Below are 21,610 nucleotides of genomic sequence, written 5' to 3'. Positions count from 1 at the left end.
CGTCTGTGATGACTAAATGAATGTCTGGCCAGCAGGAGTGTGTATGTGTGCATGCCACGTGCTTTCTGAGCTGGGGTGTGGGTGTGTGCCTGTATGTGCCTTTGGGCCTGCAAATAAAAATACAGTGGTCTGATGTGGGATACCAGAGCAAGTCCTGCCACTGAGATTTTAGGTGGCTCTGCAACAAAACAACTGTTTGTGCAGTGTTTGTGTTCCCAGGTGCTCAACACCTGAAACTGGAGCCAAACTGCTCAATTTCTGGTGCGTTCCTGTTGTCTGCTTTGTCCTAAGGGTTCAGTCTCAGTAGGATGACAGCCCAAGGAAATCAGGCAATTGAATGGTTTCACTTTTGAAGTGACACCTGCCTTGCCTGGCAGTCATGCACGGTGTGTTCTTACCCAGCTGGGAGGTTGTGGCTTGCAATCAGACAGGGCAGAATGAGCTCACTCTCTTTTTCTTTTTTCTTATTTTGAGGTGTTTGTATAGGCAGGTCATCCTTTCCTTCTTGCTCTTCATGTAGGTGCTTCACTATTACTCCATTCTCTTGCACTTCATTACTAGCATCTCGCAATCTTTCATGTATTTGAGCCAGCATGCCTCATAAAAGGTTGCCAAAATTGCTTTACCAGACAGTCCCCTCATTATAAGTATGGATTTTACTAACCCCAAAAGAGGTTGTTGCAGTTCACTGGCCAAAGTAGCCTATACTGGCAAAAGCACTTTTGAGGCAGTGAGATTGTGTTGCTGTAGGGCTTTTGCCAATACACCAGTCACCTGGAGCCTGTCATGCCTTGCAGCTGGCACTCCTCTGTCAGCAGCACTCTGTCAGTGCAGATCCTTACAACATTACTGGGTTTAGAGAAAGATGCGGGTCCTGTGCTGGGGAGGAAGAGCAGAGGCAGTGAACAGACTAAGGGACTTGCCCAAAGCCATGCAGAAAGTCTGTGTCAGAGTGGAGAATTGGATTCAAGCTGTTCAACTCTCAGTTTCTTGAATTAATCTTCAAGCTGTTACCCTTCCCTTTCATGTGCAGGTTCTATTGCACTGAGTTTATCCTTTTTTCCCCTCCCATCTTAAGGTATTTTGTTTTAGTTAGCACATTATTTCTCCTTGTCACTTACATTGCAGTGTGTGTAGGCATAGTAGGAACCTGTTGTTGATTTCTGGCGAATTACATAAAAATACATCTCTTCATTGTATGACTAAACTTCACAGCCTGTATGCCATGGTTGCTTGCTTAAATTTAACTTGCTGATGAAGGTACTGTCTATTTGACTGGACCAAGTGAACTTCACTGTGGAAGTTCTTCTGGTATTCTAACCACTTTTTCAGTTAGCAAAGCGCTTCCCATTATGAAGCTCACATTTAATTAATATGTTTTTATACATTTGTAAATACACCCAAGTGGCATAGTTTGCCATTTTCTGTCTACCGGAGAGCTCATTCATAATTATCAATGTGATTCAAAAGAGACCTTTTCCTCGGAGTTTTAAAATAGAATATAACTGTGTGTGTTAATGAAATTTGCTTGTTCTTGTTTGGTTTCAAGAGTGATTCGTGTCACTTCTGAGGGTCTGTTATAAAGATGACTGAAGTCACGAGACCCTGGTCACATCAGTAAATTCAGGATGAGGCCCCCCATGTTCATCCCGGTGCTGCAGCGCAGACCAACACCTCTGCTTTTTGGAGCCATGAAGCTTAGAGTCCAAAGTCATCCTTAGCCTGCAAGGCAGATCATGGCTCACCTCTCCACTGCCTGGGTATTTTGGGAAGGGCATTTCACCAGCGTCTCCTGCCCTCACTAGCTTTCCCTGAAGACCAGCGTAGCTCCCTAAAGCCTGACCCAGTCTTTGCAGGCGATGGGAGGTGACAGGCCACCCTGTGCGAGACAAGGATCAGAAACACATGACTTCCAAAGAGAGGGTCTGGAGAGAGCTGCCTTTCCCTGAACAGCTCACTAGGTGAGTCATTAAGCATGCAGAGGCAGCCAGTGCCATCAGCTCTGCTCCTGGCTAGGAAGGATAGATCAAACAGGAGACAGCCCTGATTGCTTTCTGATTCATGGCATGCCGCCATCCCTGTGTGAATCACTGTGCTTTATCAACCTGCAGCTGTTTCCTGCCAGCTTTCTGGAACCAGACAAATCCTCTCCTCCCAGCAGCGAAGCCAAACTGCCTGAAAGACCTGTACGTGGTGCTCAGTGGAGCAGGACCTGCAGTCTTGAAGGGAATTTCAGACTGTCTGTCATCTGAGTGCAAGTACAGTCTCAGCTGTGTGTCTGCCTGGTCTTCACCCAGGGCAAGATGCCGCTCAGTCTGGGGTTTATGAGCCCTCAGATCAGAAGGAGGGACAAGTTAGCATCCCTTGCTAGGGCCCAGCACCTACTATATGGTGATACATGGAAATACCCATAGTGGCATTTGTTTTGCAGGGGACGTACTTTGAGGGGAAGGGGTAAAAGGTTCCTGAAATCCACTGGAGCAAGAGGGGAACTGGGCCAAGGAGCCGGCCCAAGGACAATCAGCATTGTTACTGTCCCCTGACTATCAGTAATATGAACCAGGGTCAGTCTCAGCAAACCTGTAGTGCATTTTCCTCTTCATATGGTCTGATGTTAGCAGGGGCAGGCAAAAAGCCAAGTGCAGCCCTTAGACTGTTACTGGAGGGCATCTCTTGGGTCTGGTCTGAGGTAGCTGTTTTGGGTTGTGCAGGTGTGTGTGGCTGTGGCAGCCTGTCTCACTGCTGCCGTTCCTGTTCTGTGGCGAAATGAAGCCTGTGGGAGCTCTAAATCTGTCACCTTCCATGAATGTTGCATTTGTGGGGTGTCTTCTCATTGAGAATTTACAAGTCTGCTCAGCACACACAGTGCCACCAGCATCCATTCCTCCCCACTGCCCCAGGCCTTTTTGTGCTGCAACATGGTAATTAATCTCAGCATTGCTGGAGGTTCTGATCTCTTCTGAAGATAAGAGAGCTGTGAAGAGTTATTCTCCTTGATATATACCACCATCTCAGAGCTGCTCCCTTTGCCAGTGAAACAGCTTTCTGCTGCCAACTGTTGTTGCCAGATGTTATTCTAGAGAAAAAATTTTGTCATTAAATGCTGATGGTGGAAAGGCATGGGTGGGACTGCTGGCATGTTCTTATCTTGCCTTTCCCAGTAAGCTTCATTTATTAATTTCTAAAGCACAAGCCTGGCTGGGGTTTTCGAGTGGGCTGGCGTGAAGCAAAAGGAAAGAGTTCCCTGCAAATAAAATGCACTTATGGTGCAGAATGGGCAGTTGCTGTTCCCAGCCAGATGTTAGCAGATCTAAAGCCAGACGTTAGCAATGTAGCAGCAAAGAGAATACTGACTGACTGGCCCAACCTGATAGCCACTTGATGTGCAGCATGGCTGTGTGTACCCATTGCTCGTTTTCTTTACTGTTAGGTGTTTTGCAGTGGGCTTGCCAATGTAGATGAGTGTACTGTACTGCATGGCTGGGTTGCAGCAGCGATGAGTCCCTGGAGGAAATTTGCATCTCGTGTGGGAAGAGGTTTTGTAATCTAAGTGAGCGTGAGCTCCATGCCTCTGGAAAAGGGGACAGTCTGTTTGCCTGTCTCCTTCCAGGGAAATTGCTGATTTAGGAGAGCATTTTGCTCTGATACGGGTGCAAGATGTTTGCGTCATTCCCCACTGGCTGGTAGGGGAGGAAAGGGATAACTTTTTTAACTGAATGCAGGAGAGGTGGTGTAGATTTGGGTGCACTTCTGCCAACTACCTCACACAGGTGATGCTGGCAGTGATGCTCTGGGCAGTGTCGTTGTCCTGTCTGCCCAGTCAGGCAGTGGCGAGAATATTTTTTTTTTCTGAGACGTTCAGACCTTCTGGCATCAACAGAAGGCCGTGAAGTGATGTGGAGCTGCACTTGCTGCAGACCTTCAGAAACCTGCTTGAGAGTGCAGCAGATTTGTAACACTGCACTGGGACTGACCCACAATGAACTCCCGTTCGTTATATATCTGCACTGGCATTTTATGCTGTCAGATCATCTGAAGCCAGTGGTTATGTTTCTTCCTCTTAGTAGCAGGGACAGCTGCCCTAGGAGATAGCTGGCGAGTGAGAAGGGCCATGAAAAATAAGCAAAGTGAAGAAGAGAATTAATTACTCCAACCCCAGTAATACTGGGGTTCAAAAAGGATAGGGTATTCGAGTACTTTCATATGAAGAATGTACATAACAAGTATGTTCCCCGTTACAGCTGCAAAGATTAAAAATATCCCAAACTTAGACAGAGATCTATTTAAGGCAGTTATAACTAGTGCCAGTGAGGAAAGAATATTTGGAGACTGATTATTCTATAAATGTCAAAGACAGAGGTTTCTGTTGCCATCTTCAGAAGCAGCAGTTATGGGCTGCAGTCAGGAGCCGGATACTGGGATTTTCTGGATAACAGGTCTGGGATTTCATTTATTTTAGTTCAAACAGGAAGAAGTGAGCAGGAGCTATACTGAAGTTTCATCACCGTAACATTGATCACAACTCATGGTTTTGGCTTGACCACTTGCACAATGGTAGGTCTGATCCCTCCACTGCAAGTATTGATCTAAAGGAAAGTGAGTCTCCAGAAGTGACAGGAGGATGGGGAGAGAGAAGGAGGATGAAAGCAGTACAGGAAGGCCACACGCTGGTACCATCTGCCTCTGTTTCACACTGTGCGAAGTCCCGTGCTGTGTAGGTCACCCAGATGAATACAAGAGCTCTTTATCTAAGCAAGCACTGTCTTGCATCCCTGAAGACACTTGAAAGATTTGCTCACTGGCTTGCTTCAGCAAAAGGTCAGAAGTGTGAGTTCTTGCAGGAGGAGAGTAGTAATGCTGGCCTTTTGGGAGAAGGAGCGTGATGACTGACTGACTCAAGCTTTTCTGATTGTTTTTTCAGGAAATTGCTGAGCCAGAAAGATGCGTGAATATACGGAAAAGAAGGAAACATGTGGGACCATCTGTCTCAAGTACCTGCTCTTCATCTTCAACTTTTTTTTCTGGGTAAGAAGCTTCAGTGTATTTCAGAGGCGCTGAGATGGCACTGCAGTTTTGGTGTCAGAAGTGCAGAAATCTTGGGCTTGATGAAGTCTTCGGCAAAAAGTGCTGACATCAGTAGGACACAGATTTTGTCTGGTGGGGTGAAATCCCATCCCTTGGGCTTGCCTACTCAGGCTGCAGAAGTTAGTAACATGACCTAGAAATGGCCACAGACTACAGTGTGAAACCCTAAGAGCGGACAATAATAGGGAGCCTGAAAGCATGCTGTGTCTCTGCTTTGTTTTTTTTACCTGGATTGCTTTTTCAGGGAGCCTGAGGACTCCACTGTCTTGCCATTCGTCCTTCTCAAAATGGCAGAGGGAGTCCTGGCAGTGGAGTGTGATAGCTAGAGCAAGGATAACAAACACCTCCTTGCAGCTGGATCCACAGTAGAGCTTCTTAGAGTTGTCCTTTCCACTAGAAAGTTACTGATGCCAAAGGATTGTTTTTTCCTTTGCTGTCTGGGACAGAGCATTGGAGCATCCAGGTCAGACCTTTAAGGAAAACTCTGTCTGAGCTTACTAGAAGCTGCATAAAACCCTCCAGAAACACAAGGCTTGCAAAGAGAGAAGGGACTGCTAGGAGTCTGGATGGCCTTCTCCATGTTCATTTGCTGCAAGGGTTGGAGTTTAACCAGCCAGGCTGTTTAACATCTTGACTGTTTTCTCCCCAGATGTATAGTCTAGGAAGGAGATATTTGGCATGGTTGTCATTTATTGGTAGTCTTGCTCCCTGACAAACAGCAGAAACCTTGCTGATATAAAGCTGTTTTCTTCCCCTCTCCTGCTAGGTAGCACCCCAATAGATTTGGCATTTTTTCATATTTGTGCAGATAATAGTGTGGCTACATTTGGAAAGGCTCTGGTCCAAGCATGAACTCCTGTGCACAGGTAGATGCTCCAGATAGCTTGCATCTCAGGCCGCCTGGGGTGCAAAACTGGCCACTTTGAAGCCCAGCCCCTCTCACTGCACAGAGGCCTACTCCTGGTCCTCTGGGAGTCCTTCCTTTAGTGTAGATTATCTTTGGCTTAGCTTACGGAGCTGAGGCAGGTCCTGGTATCCAAGTCCAGTTGCCCTGGGACGTGAGGAAGTTCGCACATCAGATGCCTCGCATTTGCTTGCTTCTCTCTTTACCCAGCTGGCTGGCGGGGCCGTGATGGCAGTGGGCGCCTGGACCCTAGCTGAGAAGAGTGACTACATCAGCCTGCTCTCCTCCAGCACGTATTCGGCAACTGCTTATATTTTGGTGGTGGCTGGGGTGGTTGTCATGGTTACTGGCATCCTCGGTTGCTGTGCCACCTTCAAAGAGCGTCGGAATTTGCTAAGAGTGGTAAGTTTTGCTTGTTTTTTTTGTTTGTGGGAGGATTATTCGCATTTTATCTTGAACCATACTGGGAGGGAGGGAAACACCTTAGTTGTGTTCTGCAACAACCGTATTTGTTTGTCCTAGAGCAAATACCACTAAGGCCTCCAGCTCCTAACAGCAGTGCTGTCCTTGTTCTAGGGGGCAGTTTCTACTTTCATCCACCCAAATAATGTGCTTACCACTGCATGGTTCAAAAGTACAAAGTGTAGTTGTAATACCTATACTTTGTGTAAGAATGTCTGTTTGAAACTATTCAAAACAAACTCTTGTGGCTTTAGTCTCTTCTTTCTTCCCTGCTGTTATGGTTTGAGAGACCCATAACAATTTGTTGTCATTTAGACAATCATTCTGTCACCCGATGATCCCTCCACACCCTGGAAGGGGAATCGGGAAAAACAAGGAAACCCGGGAGCTGAAGTATAAACAGATTTAATAGACTAAGATTAGATAATTAACATTAACAGCACTAAAGAACCAATATTGATCCCGACACCAGTGCAGAATATGCAAAGATTATATTCAGCCAATTATAGCAGTAGGAAGCTGTGCACTCCCAGCAGTGGACAGCAAACGGCGAACACTGTGAGCGCTAGGGCTTCAGGAGGAAGGAAAGGCCTCAGGGTTCCGGCACTGGGGCACGAAGTTCTCAGGATGGCAGCCATCAAGGGAGAGAGACAACTTTGCAGCAAACTTTCTAATTTATAGTGAATGTGACGCTGATGTTATGAAGTAATCCTGTTGGCCAGCTTGGGTCAAGTGCCCGGGTCTCGTTCCTTCTCATCCCTGCACCTGGCTAGACTGAAAACACTGAGACCTTGAAACCCACACACCACAGCTGGCTGTAAAGTAAATATTTTCACAAATTAAGACACTAGAGTCTTCTAAAAGTGCAGTTTTCCCAAGTATTAGAAGAGAAATTAGTCCTGCGTCACTCAAACCAGGACAGCTGCCTATCCCATATTCTCTTTTGGAAAGTGGGGAGAGGAAGATAAGAGAGACCTATAACAAAACAGGCTTTTAGTGACACTAGGTTCAAGCCAAATTAACATGCTTTTTCCCTTGGTTGTCAAAAATCAGAACATTTCCAATGAATGTTTTCTTTAGATGCAAAAAAATTGTTTTAGTTTTACTTCCACAAAAAAGCCACACTGTCTTGATAATCTGCTGCTTCTTTTACTCCTTTCCTTGTATTACTTCCTGAGCTCCCTGCTCACCCACATACACTGAAGTTTTTGACCAGCCTTAAGGTTTCTATTCCACTTCCTACCTCTCAAATCTTGCTTTCAGTCTGGAGTGTGGCAGCAGTCCCTTTTAGTACCTGGGCTAGAGTGGTGAGTGCAGCGACTGAAATAACAATCAGTGGCTCTTTGGTTTCACAGTTACAGAAAAGGATATTTGAGCAACTCTTCACCAGCTCCTTCCTTTGCAAATCCTTGTTCAGTTGACTGTCCCGTTTCCCTTCTTTCCTTTGGATAGAGGAGCAGAAATAGGAGTCGTGAGCAAGCCTGATGCTTGTACCACTGCTTTGAAGGCCTGGTAGTCCCTGTGAGGGGCAGGGCAGGGCCAGGAAGGGAGAATAAAACACAGAGGAAGACACAGTGTGTGCATTGCTGGTGATTGTTCATTGGGTTCCTGGTCTGTAGCAGTCATTTTTGCCTTGCTTCACTTACTTTCCATGCCAAAGAGATCTTCCTTTGTCTTTTTTGCCTCACCCAGAAGCTAGGGATAAAAATCTGGTGGGGTTTTCTTTGTTATTCTGCCACAGAAAACTAATAATTGTCTCTTAAGAACAAAAGGTCACTCTGTGTCCTTACACCACAGTCCTTTCAGAGTGGCTGGTCGCGACAGGCCTATTGTCTCTTCTTTCTTGTGCTCTGCTTTGGTTGCCGGTGAGTAATCTGCACAAGAGACAGGGCTGTGCTTGCCAGGACTGGATGAGCCTGGCTGGGGGCCTTTGCCAGCTCTGAGCTCAGACAGTAATCCTGACAGCTTCACAGTCAGTGCCCTGGGGTCTGTGCCAGCCTGTCCCAATTTCTCTGTACCAGTGGCCCACACAAATATGGGAGTGAGTGCTGTAAGTGGCAGTCTCTGCTCTCCCCAGTGCCTTCTTGGTGCTTTTAAGAATCAATCATTGACAGGTTTGGGTGCTCTTTGTAAAATGCGTATCTGGTTTTTAGTTTGTTTTTCTGTAGAAGACTCAGGAAGCTGTGATTTTTTTTTTTTATTTTTTTTTTTGCCGCCTTTCTGCCAAACTATGAATTTTATGGGCCCACTTAGAGGCTTTTCATTGTATTTCATTGCTCATCACTCACAGCTGTGCTACCTTTTTATGTCACTGCTTATTTTGCTTCCTCATGACCCTCCTTAGCCGGGTGATGTGCTGAAGTTTGGGCAGCACATGTGGAATTTCTCTGGCTCCATGAGCAGGCATGGTAGTAGATCTGCAGCCTGGCTGGCCGTGGTGCTGCAGTCCAGCTCTTTACAAGCACACAAATCACTACTATATAGTATACACTATGTACTTCAGTTGAGATGCATGCTTTTGTACACAAAAGTATACAAGCAGGAGTTTCAGGAAAGGACCCATCAAATAGAAGACCTTGCATGTAAAGAAAGAAGGTGGCTTTCTTGAGGCTTGGCCCCTCACACTGCCACTTCTAGTTAGCTACCTTGGATAAGCAGAAGGGAATGCATTGGTTATGATTTCTGTTCCTGCTGCTGAAATGCCTGGAGCCTTCCCACTGAAGTGAGATTGCTGATTTAGTAGTACAGTTGCTATATATCTTTCTCATGTAGTGGAAAGGTTTCTCCAGAGAGTGATTTGGATTGTAGGCAAGTTGAACCATTCTTTGGGTTATTCAGAGAAAAAACACTAAAGCTTGGTGCTTCACTCAAACACTTGAAGTTGGATGGAAGAAATCTGTTCCCTGTAGATTTTTAGGAGACACCAGGCAGCCCTGACTCTGGCTTGGAGCCAGAGTAAGAGTAAATTTTGCACAGAGCTCACCCGTGTCCAGGCATGTGTCTACTGCAGGCCTTAAAGTGATCCCACGTTTCTGACTTGTTCCTCAGCCTCTTGGGAAGTGAGTAGGGCATGTCCCTGCAGCTCCATGCCAGAGCTGGCCTACTCCTCCCAGAGCAGACCTGTGTAAGAAAGCCCTGCAATTCCTGATGATCAGGAGATCAGCCCTGTGCTTTGTGTGCGTCCAGAGTGAAAGCTGCTGCTCCCCTATTTCAACATGATACAAGCAGCCCTGGGGGAATGATGAGACTGAGATAAGGGTAATGATGCTGTGGATCAGCAGAGACAGGTTGGATTCATGGCTGGCAGATGCACTAACCTCTCTTACGAGGTTTTACAAGGGTCTTGTGATTCAAATTTTTTTAAGGTCTGCTGGATACATGTTTGTTTCTGTCCGCTGTTAGCCGTCACAACGAGCCAAGCTGTAGTGATGCAGCTCAGCTCTACCTGAATGCCTCTGACATGATGACACAGAGCAGGGAAAATAAATAAAAGAAACTTTCCAGTTAATTGGTTGTTCTCAGCATCCTCCCACCCTTCTCCCCCCTTCTCCATACCAGAAAGATGATGTCAGAGCAGTTAGAGCATAACTAGGTCCCATCAAAAGAAAGCCAGTCTTTGTATCAAGGCATGCCAGTCCTTTCTTGCCCCCTTTCAACCTCCTGCGAGTGTTGGGGCCAGCCTTTAGCTATCCGAACTCTGCTGGGTGACTCATACCCCTGGTATGAATGGGTACCTTGTACAGGCGTCTGTAGGGACGATCAGTGTTCCGCCACTGGGGGGAGAGCGTGGGGCTGTGGAGTGAAAGCCTGAGATTGTGTGCTCAGATTAAAGCCCAGTCTGCAGATAAAACCCAGCTGTCCTTCCTTTGCAGCTGCTGAATCCCAACCAGGGCAAAAGAGGAAGCCTGACTGTTTGTGTCATTTTACTCCTGCAAAGGGGCTTGGAAATACCTAGCAAAGGAGAGTGCATAGTGGGATTGTAACCCTCGTGCAACAAAAGGCATCTATGCTGTGTAAGTCAGCTTGTTGTGTACAGGTCTTCAATGTTTTTTGTGCCAGGGAGAGGTGGTTTGAAGTCCAGTTATATTTGTAGGGAGCTGTTTGCTTCGTTCCTTGGGAACAGCTGTTTTTTAAGCTCAGGGGTAAAACAGAAAATGGGAGATATTTTGTCTGTTCTGTCCTGGAGAGGCCAACTTTTACAGGGACTTAGAACAAGGTCCTTGTTATGGCTGGAACTGGTGTCTCCAGCTTTATCTACAGAAAGATTAATTTAGTAGTAGTCATACAACAGCCCGGATCTGTAAAGAAACTGTTCATTGCTGACTAGGAGCAAGGCAGGGGCTGTCTGTCAGGACAGGGGTTCTCCCTGAAAAGTTGTCTTTGACCCTAAGGAGGAAGAGGCCACATCACCCTCTGTTTTCAGGCCTGCCCAGTCCCTTTAATCTGGTACACGTTCCTCCTCGTAGTTTTGACTTCCCTTGCTGTTTTTGTATAGGAATAGTGCTCCCAAACAGTTTTCTGTACTGTCCGTTTGATTCTCCTTGTGGTAAGCAGGGCACATCCGTTTCCCTTGCACTGCCATTAAGCCCTTTTAAGAAATAGTCATGTTCTCCTGGTAGTCTTCTAAGAGCTCTTCTCACTCTGCTTTTGAGATACTGAACTTTTCCCTCTATATCCTAGTTCAGCAGAACATAGAGCCACAGTCCTGACTGTGAATCAGTGATAAAGTCCATCTGCTTCAGTAGTGCCCTTCAGCCTTTGGTTGAGCCCCGCAGAAGTCACTGGGAACATGAATCTATGGTTTATGCTTATGTTTAGGTGGTCTGCCTTGGTGAAATGGGCCAATTGTTGCTTTATTGAATCACTATTATAACATACATTGCTCCTTAGTAACTTGGTGAAATGTCCTAAACAATATCAAAACAAGCAAAAGTTTCACTTTTTTTGTATTGTTGTCAGAATCAGATGTTTTCTATGATACTGAGTGTAGTCATCAGGTTATCCAGCAACCACTTTCTTTTGTCCAGTGATCTTATCTCTGTTGCCCGCACTTTTCCATTCTCTACATCCCTCTGGCTCTGTGAATTAAACTCACGCTTGCTGCTGCTTGTCTTCAGTTATCCTGTGGTTTGGGGTATTTTTTTAAACCTGTGGGATTGTTCCTTTCCTGCCCTATTGAGGTCTTAATCCCAGCCCCTGCCTTTGAACGCTACTGCAGAAAAGCATCGATGAAGACAGTCATGCGTTTTACTGGCTAATGAAAAGCTGGCTCCCGGCATCTCCTTACATTCTATTCTAATGTCCGGCTTTTCCCATTATTTTACAGTACTTCATATTGTTGCTGTGCATCTTTCTCCTGGAGATCATTGCTGGAATCCTGGCCTATATCTACTACCAGCAGGTGAGTGGACATTAGTCCTTAGAGACTCAAACCAGGGAGAGAAAAAAGCTGGTTACCATCCCATTTCTCCAGCCAGAATTGGGCCTGGAGGCTTGGGACCTGGGATCTGGTTGTGATTCACCTTTCCACTTGTCCGTACTCCCTCTCCTCATAATATTTACTGTTCTTGACAAAGTGGTGGTGGTTACTCTAGGGAGGCTGCTCAGCCTTGCTGCTTAGCTCTTTCCTGTGGTTCACCCCTATGCACTGTTTTTCTGCAGAGCCTTGTAGAAGACAATTTTTGAGGCTGTGTAGATCTAGGAGCTCTCCTAACACCCTTCAAGGCATAGTGCAAGCAACTGAAAGCACATTAGTGCCGCTTAGTATATTCAGGACATGGGAACAGTTCCTGCTGCATCCAGCAAGCTAGCTGCCATACTTTTGAACTGGTCCAGCTGAGACGTCCTTTCAGGTCAAGAAGTTTTTGAGAGCTTTACTTAACCAGTCCAGCTGAGGGGCTGGAGAACAGCAGCAGTTCTAGCTTGACACTTTTTGCAGTTGCAGAGAGCAGAGGCTTAACTCTTCATTTTGTTTTCAAAGGGAGTTAAGCCACCAAGGTACAAACAGCCTGGGAAGTTCCTCTCATGTCTGGAAATTGATTGGAAATGGCAAATTAGGACTGTTGTCAAGTGGCTGTCTGAAAAGCAGCTGGACATCGGATCTTGTTGGCTTTACCGCCAGGATTCCTTTCCATTCCTTTCTCTCTTGGGCCTTCTGTGGTTAGCCTTGCTAAGATGGGCACTGGTGGTTTGTGAGGAGCCAAAGAAATGTGCTGGCTCCTACCTGGAGGGGTCAGTGGTATGAGAGTGAGTATTTAACAGGGAAAGATCAATCCTGGCAGGCACAGTGAGAAGCTGAGGTCTGTCCATCTATCCATGCAAAGGCACAAGGTTCATATGTGACAGTGGTTGAAGAGGAGCTGATCCTTAGGTTGAAATAAGGGATGACATATTTGGAGCTGTACCCTTGAATGCTTTAGATCAGTTGAGGGCGTCTCTGATCAATAGCTGCAGTTCTCCTTGCCCCCTGGCTAACAAATCCGCCTTCTTTCCTGGTTGCAGGCTGCTTGCTCTGTTTGCCACTGTTTTTATTTCAGCCCTTGCTTTGGTGTCTAAGGCTTGCATGTGTGTGTCTAAACAGTTTCTTTTGTTATCTCTATTCCATGCTGCAGTACTTCCCCATGAACCCACAGGTAACTGCTTTTCTCCCAAGTAATAATTCTGCTAATGGACTCTCCTCTTTATTTGCCTCTGATGCCTTCCAGCTGCTGAACCTTTTCCTTTCTTTTTATTACACTAAGTCCTTTGCACTTCTGTAGAGCTTCCCAGCCCAGGATCTCGAAACATTTTGCAAATATTAATGAATGAAGCCTCTTATCATCTCTGTGAGAGTTGTTGTCCCCATTTGACACAGGGGGTTGGAAAAAACAGTGTTTCAAAGGGAGAATAAACTGCAGACTGTGTTTTGCACAGTTCAGTATAACCAGATGCTTGACTTCTCATTTACTACTTATTGTGTAGAATAAAAGGCGTATAGAGAGGCTACCCACCTGTTCCACTCACTGACCCCATCTAAAGTGCATGTTGACGTTGTTTATTGGTACAGGAAACTTCGAATTTCACAGGTGTTGGACTAAAGCAGTGTTGCTGTATGAACCAGGATGACAAAAAAAAGATGCAGATCTTGGCACTTTTTGGCTGTGACTTCGATAGGTGAAAAGAATTCAGATTAAAAGAGCCTCCACAGGAATAAATGTTTGAATCCAATCACGTGAACATGCCAGTGGTTTGTGATGATGCTTTCAGAAATTCTGTACTTCCAAAATCAGACTTTATCTCCCTGTCACTGTTATCAAGAAAGGCCTTGTACTGCTTTCGCAATTGCACACTTAATGGATGCCTCCTGTGGCATCCTTTTTGATGCCCGTACGATAGCTATTCAGGCTACATGACTTCAGTCCAGCATGCCCAGGACTCTGATTTTTTCCTTCTCCTGGACGGAGTGATTTGATTTTTAGTAGTTTGTCACAGGCTTCAGAGGGAGAAAAGTGCACATGGTCTCACAGGCATATTCATACTTAAGCAGGCACAGTTTTGTATTCTCTTTTAGTGCAGGTGTGTCTCGGCAATCTCTCATGTTCAAATTGAGGACCCATATGGCCATGTGTAGCGCAGGCTGAAATTTAGTCCTGAAGAACCTCTTTCCAGTTACTAAAATGGAGGCATGATCTGTAATCAATTGGAAATAAGTCTGTCCAGTCAAACCTTGAGGGATGATCTTAAAGGAAGCTGTGGCTTCCACTAGGCTTTCTGCTTTTTCTGTGAAGCAAAGGCAATGGAACGTATGCAGGGCTCTGGGTTGCTCTGAGGGGTGAGTTTGCCTTGTGATTTTATACTACTTGTCTCTTCCATTCAGCTGAGCATGGAACTGAAGCAAAATTTGAAGAACACCATGACCCAGAAGTACCGGAAGGAGGGAGAAGAGAGTGTTACCAGTGCAGTAGACAAACTGCAGCAGGAGGTAGGTATCTATGAAGGCAGGGAAAATTAATACAGTTGCTGGGCTTAAAATCAAACACACAAATGGAATCATGGGCTCTTAACATCCAACATAGAGATGTTTCTTCTGTATGTTGAGTGTATGTTCTGCTGCTTCTGATTCAAGACAAGGTTGTGTGGGGTACAGGGCCTGAGCTGCGCAACTGGCAGAATGGCATGGTGTGATCTCTGAATTGCATGCTCAGTAGCACTGGGGAAACAACATCTGAATTGCTCCCAGAGTGAACTGGAGCTGCTGAGTCACTCCTGACAGCTGTTTCTACTTCCCACTTCAAAGCTTTGGAGAAATTGCTGACATTTTTCATTAAGCTGCTCAGTACCCTAGAGAGCAAGATATAATGAAAGAAGAGCCTTCCTGCTGCTGTTGCTAGCTGTTCCTGGCTCAGGGGTGGTTCAGGTTAGGGCTGCCACAGTTTTGACAGGCTTTCCCACAGGAAGGATCCTTTGCACAGGCACTTTCAAAACATGGGGCCTACTATATGCATACTGCAATAGCAGGTGCATTTGCGATAGTAACTGGTAAGTAAACTTACCCTGTTATTGCTGTTAATACTCACCAGTCCAGTGCAGCTGCAGGCGTGCTCTGGTTACAGTTCATTCCAGCAGTAACCAAAAGTCACAGCTGCTGAAAGATGGGTGAAGCTGATACTTAATGGCCATTCTGGGGACTCCTAATGCAAAAATCACTAGTAATTATGGTAGCCTAAAAACAAACAAACAAAAAAGACTGTGAGATAGCTCATAGCTCTGGTGTCTCTCTGCAAAGGAGGGTGATGCCCATGGCTTGGCGTGGGAGGCTGGAGGGAGAAGGACGTTGCGGTGCTCACAGGCTCAGCCTTTGCTCTGTGTGCATGCAGTTCAAGTGCTGTGGGAGCAACAACTACACAGACTGGGCTGACAGCCTGTGGATCAAATCTCCCGAGGCCAATGGACGGAAAGTCCCAGACAGCTGCTGTAAGACAATAACTGACCTGTGTGGCCGAAGAGACCATCCTTCCAACATCTACAAGGAGGTAAAGAGCAAAAGGGCTTCGGAGCCGCTTGTCATAAAGTATGTAAAGGAGGTGGGCCAGGAGTGCGGGTGTTGGGTTGATGCTGCAAACTGTCAGTAGGATTCCTTAGAAAGTATAATTAGTTTCTCTAGTTGAGCATTCAGCTGCCTAGGCTCTGATTTTATATGTAGATATAGAGAAAAATAGTAAATTATGTTTGTTACTACAGAGTATGCCAGCGATGGGGGAAGTGGGAGAGGTGATTGGTTCTGGCAAAAAAACTTGCATGTGGGCTCTGCATTTGACACTGCTTCCTGTCATTGGAATTACTCAGTGAGGTTCAAATGGAGATACTTCTGGTCCTTGACTGAGATAGTGGGATTTGACCTACAACATGAAGAAACAGGGAAGAAGGAAGGCCCTGTAGCAGACAAATTAGGCCAGTTCCAGTGGGCTGCAGTATAGGATGAAAAGAAGGCTGGAGATAGAGGGGCTTGTCTCTTTTCTAGAAAAAGCAAGTGGAATCCCAGGCTAGCTGAGTAAGTAAATAGGTAGCTCTCAGACCATTTATTCACCCAGTTTGCATAAAGCTGATAAAAGTTCTTGCATTTATTTTGGCGCCCTCCAGTCCTGTCACCTGGCTTTAACTTGCTCACTGTGACACACTCTTTGGGGTTGCCTAATCCTTTTTCTCATCAGTGGAACCAGCATCTTTGCTGGCTGTATTGAGCCTAGGGAGCACCAACTAGAGCTTTTTCCTTGTTCCTGTCCCCCTGACAGTTAAGGAGGGTTGTGGATGAAGAGGTGGCCCCTTCAAAGCAGGTTCTTCTTCTAACAGTCTGTGCTTTGAGCAGGACTTGGAAGAGGAGTGTGAATAACATCTGCCATTTAGCCAAGCAATTCAAACAGCTGAAAGGAAACCAACCATCTATCTTTGGGGAATGAACAGCAAGTCTTTTTGATCTACCAAAACCCCTCTTATGTCCAGCTGCTTAGCTGGGTTTTGCTCTTCAGGAATAATGATTTCCCGTAAGTTTTGCTTCCAGGCAAGATCCAACGAGGAACTGCAGAAGAGAGTCCAAGGGCAGAAGAAGTGTTTCTGAGAGTGGAAACCCACAACTGTTTGAGGGACAGGGCTGGCAATTCCCATTCTCTCTCTGTGCTGTGGGAAGCTGGAGATGGCTGCCCAGCTGCATTATTAAGAGAGGCCCTGTAAGCTGCCAAATGTAAGAGCTAGCTAGAGGCTAGCTCTAGAGGAGAAAAAGTTGTAAGGGGAGGTTTGGATCTACAGTCAGATGCTGCATATCATGATATGAGTCAAGAGTTCTGAAAGAATTTTAGTGACTTTGAGGAAGAAAAACCTAGAAAAAGGTCAGATCAGGGAACAAGAGTTCATATCAGGGCAGCTAGAGCTGACTCTAAAACCTAATACTGGCATGGGAAAAGTGAGGCCTTTGCCATCCCTCCCTGGAGTGCTTCATGCTCGCTCCTTCCCTCTGCCTGTGTGTGTGTAGGTGTCTGTGTCCACTGTAAACTCCTGGGGCAGGAGGGCTCCCAACACCCCTGGGGCAGTGCTATAGCCTATATAATAAATCCTCCTGATGTTACTATGGAAAACCTGCCTCAATAGTAAACAGTTTAATTATATAAAGGGAACTCCTCCAAAAAAAAAAAAAAAACCAAACCCAAACCAGAACCCAACCCCAAACCAGAGAATGCTATTACTACTTTATTTTTGTGTTATGACAACAAAAACTTGTGCCTGAAACAGGGAGGGAAAGGTCACGCTGCCAGCCAAGGATGCAGTGGCAAGGCGGAGACAGAGCTTGGCTTTCCAGGTCCACACTGAAACTCACTGCTGTCATAAATAGCAGTGGGAGGAATTTACTCTTAAAAGGCTCCTGTCATGTTAGAGGTCTTGGCACTGGATCCACTCGGCAAGATTTCCCTGGCCTTTTGGCCTGATGGGAGTGAACACCCTTTCCAGGCATGTGCTAGGCAGTGAGTGAGAGAACCTTTCTCCCTGTATCTCAGAGAAAAATGACACGTTCACTGTTTGTGATGTGGCTGGTTCTTCTGCATTTCTCCTGCCCAGCTAGCAGCTGCCTTGGGTTTGTTCAACAGTTCCTGAGCCAGTAGGTCCAGAGCAATGCAAAACATGATGCAGTTTACATCATCTGTGTAGCTTTTCCAGTGATGTCAGGGGAAGAGGTTGCTCACAGACACTGGTTTTTATGGCATTGCTTTCAAGGGTTGCAAACATTGGATTAAAGTGAACAAGAGGTTAAAATGAAGCTGATTCTCCGTGTCCCTCTTCTCACCCTGCAGAGTGGTTGCATTACGAAGCTGGAAAACTTCATTCAAGAGCACCTGAAAATTATTGGGGCAGTGGGGATCAGCATTGCTTGCGTGCAGGTAAAAGGGCTGAGGGGTTTTGGGGGTGCTAGACAGAAGTTAAAGCAACCCTAGAGCTGAGGGATGATAAAAATTGGATGTTTTAAGCTCTTCCCTACCTGACAAGGAGAAGTTGCCAGGTCCTTCAGGGACCCGAGGATTCACTAGCTCCAAAGAAAAAGCCTATTTTGCCAGTCTGTAAAATTTGCTTCTGGTGAAGGAGTGCAACCAGCTGGGCAAGGGGGGAGAGACTTCTGCTGTGGGAAAGGCAGTGTTGGCCATGGCAGATGGTTTGGCAGCCTGAGAGAGACCTCTTGTGGGGATGTACTGTGGTTGCCCATACAGCTGAAGAGCCTGTCTGGAGGAGTTTCCTACCCTGGTTCATTAGGATTATTTTAAGTCATCCAGAATTTCTTCCTCGGTTGTGTCATATTGAGGAAAGGCACTGTGGGTCTGCAAGTGTTGTGGGAGAGGGTGATGAATTAAGGGGTAAGATATGGATGTTCCCCACTCCCATTTTAGAGGGGAGGGCACAGGCTATTCTTCCAGATGCAGTTGTCTCTGAGAGTTCCTCATCTTCCCCTTTGTCCTGGCAAGTAGCCAAATTACACCCCAGAGAAGCTGCTGGTGATTAATTATGAGGATTTGCACACATTATATTCTCTACTGCTGCTTGTTGCAAGGTGGAGTGTAGTATCCCCAGGCAGGAGCTATCTGCCACTCCAGTCTAGGTCCAGGCTAATGGTTTGCAAGCTGCTGCCTCCACTGCATCCGTCCTATTTTTTCATGCATTTCTCTCTTCCCTTTACACCCTGTAGATCTTTGGGATGATTTTCACCTGCTGCTTGTACAAGAGTTTAAAGCCAGAACCATATTAATAGCTGCAGGAACTCTGTTGCTCCCCCTCTGCCACTTCCCTTAGCGCCTGCCAACCTGACCACTCTCCACCACCACCACAGAAGTGTCTGTAACCTGAGGACTTGGCTCTGTAATTAATCTCCTCTCAAACCATGCACCGCCTCACCTGCCCCCATGGGGGAAAGTCACCCTCCTTGTTGTATACAAGCCAGCCAGAAGTTCAGCAGGTCCTGTTCATTGTCAAGAAACAAGAGCTGTGGATCTTCTGCTAGAAGCTTTAGCGAAACAGTCCTTTGATATAACTACAAAGCAAGATTTATCCAGGGCCATTTCTCTTGAGGCTTTTCCTGAGCCAACATGAAGGTATCGGGATGCTATACAAGAACCATGGTTTGCTTTCGGAGAAGTGCTTCAGCAGCACCAGCCATTGACTGTGAGGACAGATGATGTTTCTGCACTGAGTTGGAGCCAGAGCTGAGTCTCTCGTACATGGAAGATTTCTCTCCCTCCTCCCGAGTGTGTACCGATGTCCTAACACAGCTGTTCGCTGCCTGAGAGAATGCCTGCCTGGTTGCTTGGGGCAGGAGCTACTCTCCCTGCTGATCAGGAGCTCAACTTGGTGCAGTTGAAATCTTGTCATGACTGAAGTTGCAAAGATGTGAGTGCCTTAGGATTTCTCAGCAATCCTTCCTCCTCTTCCTTGAAGCTTCCCCCAGTACAGTGCCATCAAAAGCCACAAGAGGCCTTTTGCCTCCTAGCAATTCTGGAGCAAAGACGATGGACTACTTTCCAATTGTTTTGGGTCTAGTCTGTTTTATTGAGTGGCTTTCTGTGTGAGTGAGAAAGTTCTGTTTCCTCCTGCCTATCCCCTGCTGAGGTTTGGTGAAGAATTGTTCTGGTTTTGGAGCTGGCATATCTTGCTACCCTTTGGCCTGTTTGGTTAGTGGAAATACCTTCTCACATCTCTTGTATGTTGAGAGATGCCCTCAGCTTGATTTTTCTAATTGAAGCCTCCAAGCTTGTCTCTCTTGGACAAGAAATGAATATATACAAATATTTTATCAGCCTCCAAAGAGCTTATTAAACAGCTGAGGGTTTTCTGGCTGTAATGAGACCTAGAAGCCCACTTTACTGGTTACTGCCTCAAACCAGGACAGAAGGTCAGGAGAGTCAGCTTCAACCAGTTGCCCCAGTGTATGTGGTAAACTGGTAGCACTGGGTTAACTGCCTGTTTGCTGCAGAGGAATAGGTTTAATTAAATATTCTGTCTGTGCTGGGATCCTGGATACATACAACACGTAGACATCACCACTGCCTTGGACTTGGTGCCATCATGATGCCAACAGGGTCTTGGCCTGATCTTGTGTGACTCTTCTCTTGTTCTCACTTTCCTGGTACGCTTGTTACACTCATGAAGCAGAAACGGCTGTGAGGTTTTCTTGTTTCTAAGCAGTGAAGCTGCCCTTTTATAAGCAAATAAATGTATTCCCTCTCCTGGCCTTTTAGTGGTGCCGGATGAGCCCTGTCTCTTGGCAGCAGACAGTTAACATAAGCAAAATCACCCAGACCCCTAAATGGTCTTGCAGCATTGTGGGTTTTTTAGTTCACAGAGCAGAAATCTTGTACTGGCGCTAAAGGGTGACAAGTTAAAATTCAGAGCAGGTCAATCTGAAACTCCCCCATCAACATCAGCCCCGTGAAATAATCCTTAACTAATGCAGAAGGAGAGGTGGAGGAACTGAGGTGTATCCTTCGTTCCACAAGAGTAGAAAAGAGGGAAAAGAAATCTAAATTATTATGTAATGATCTAAAGGAGAAATCTCTAAATTATTTCTTGTTTCATAATCAAGTTCCTGACAAGTATTGACTACTAACTAAGAGGAAAATATTGAGCATGTTGCTTGAAGCAATATTTCTAGTTTTTTAAGCATATCTTCATAGCTGCCTTCACCCGTTCCCTTCAAATATGTTGTACAGGGTTGGGAGAGGCTAGGAAGAATGAGATATGAACAGTGAGTTGGCTTGTGTCCATTGAGTTGTTTTATACTTTTTCTCTGTGTAATATTCATTGCTTTTTTTTTTTTTTTTAACCCAGTTTAAGTTGCTGGCCAATATAAAAATAAAGCTTAAGATTCTGTACTGATTCTGTGTACCAAAACTGAAGGGGTACTGTGAGCCAGGTGGGATATATGGATTCCTCAGATCCTTGAGGAACTGGCTCCTCAGCAGCAGAAGCAGCTGGTCTGAGGGACCAGGCTGAGAAGGAAGCTGGGGAAGAATCTGCTTCACCTCACTGATCTTGCCAGGCTGGTTGTGATCTGCTGCTGTGGGGTCCTGTGGACTGCTTTTCCACGTCACCCCCTGAGACCTGAAGTCGCAGGACCTCAGGGTACTAGGTGTTGCACATCAGCTGCAGTCTGTGCATGCTGGTGTGCGCACCCAGCCCTGCTCCAGGGTCTGTGGCAAACCTAACTGTGCTTGCTGGGGTGCTTAGTGACCTCTCTTAGCCTTGTCACACAGGCTGCACTTTCTGGTCCTGTGCAGAGCATCAGGGCAGACAGAACAGGGCTTTTTCCATCAGGTAACTTATATTCACCTTGCCAGCTCAGCTGCTGCCTGATTTACCAGTCAGGTCTGCTTAAGACGACCAGTTGAGAGTACGAATTGGCCCAGGGCTCTCCTGTGTTCTCCTACATCCTGTTTCCACTTTCCCCAAAGATAGTGGAAATCTTTCCCCTTTCCATCTTGACTGTAAGGACATAGGTGGGCTACTGCAGCAGGGCTGCCTCTTCCTACTGCTGTGGGATAACAGGATCTGTGTGGGTGCTGTGTGCCTCTGTGTGCCGAGTATTTTCTCTGCACGCTGTGGAGCAGCTCGTAGCTGCCTTGCATCACAGACATGTCAAAAAGAGGGAGC

General features: G+C 46.2%; 1 protein-coding gene across 3 annotated transcripts in view; it reads left to right on the top strand.

The window, feature by feature from the left end:
• Window positions 1–20,832, top strand: part of CD151 (CD151 molecule (Raph blood group)) — a 38,781-nt gene extending 17,949 nt beyond the window's left edge. For 2 of the 3 annotated variants that reach the window (XM_082485875.1, XM_082485876.1), the window contains exons 3-9: window positions 4,922–5,025; window positions 6,200–6,391; window positions 11,778–11,852; window positions 14,307–14,411; window positions 15,307–15,462; window positions 17,770–17,856; window positions 18,654–20,832. In XM_082485875.1, the coding sequence (XP_082342001.1) occupies window positions 4,942–5,025; window positions 6,200–6,391; window positions 11,778–11,852; window positions 14,307–14,411; window positions 15,307–15,462; window positions 17,770–17,856; window positions 18,654–18,713 (759 nt within the window). In that variant the 5' untranslated portion in view covers window positions 4,922–4,941 and the 3' untranslated portion in view covers window positions 18,714–20,832. The remainder of the gene's footprint in view (window positions 1–4,921; window positions 5,026–6,199; window positions 6,392–11,777; window positions 11,853–14,306; window positions 14,412–15,306; window positions 15,463–17,769; window positions 17,857–18,653) is intronic. The other variant, XM_082485877.1, reaches the window with a different exon arrangement.
• Window positions 20,833–21,610: the final 778 nt, after the last annotated feature.

Source organism: Vanellus vanellus, assembly GCF_965231255.1.
Source record: "Vanellus vanellus genome assembly, chromosome: 6".
NCBI lineage: Eukaryota > Metazoa > Chordata > Aves > Charadriiformes > Charadriidae > Vanellus > Vanellus vanellus.
This window is presented reverse-complemented; position numbering and strand designations above follow the sequence as displayed.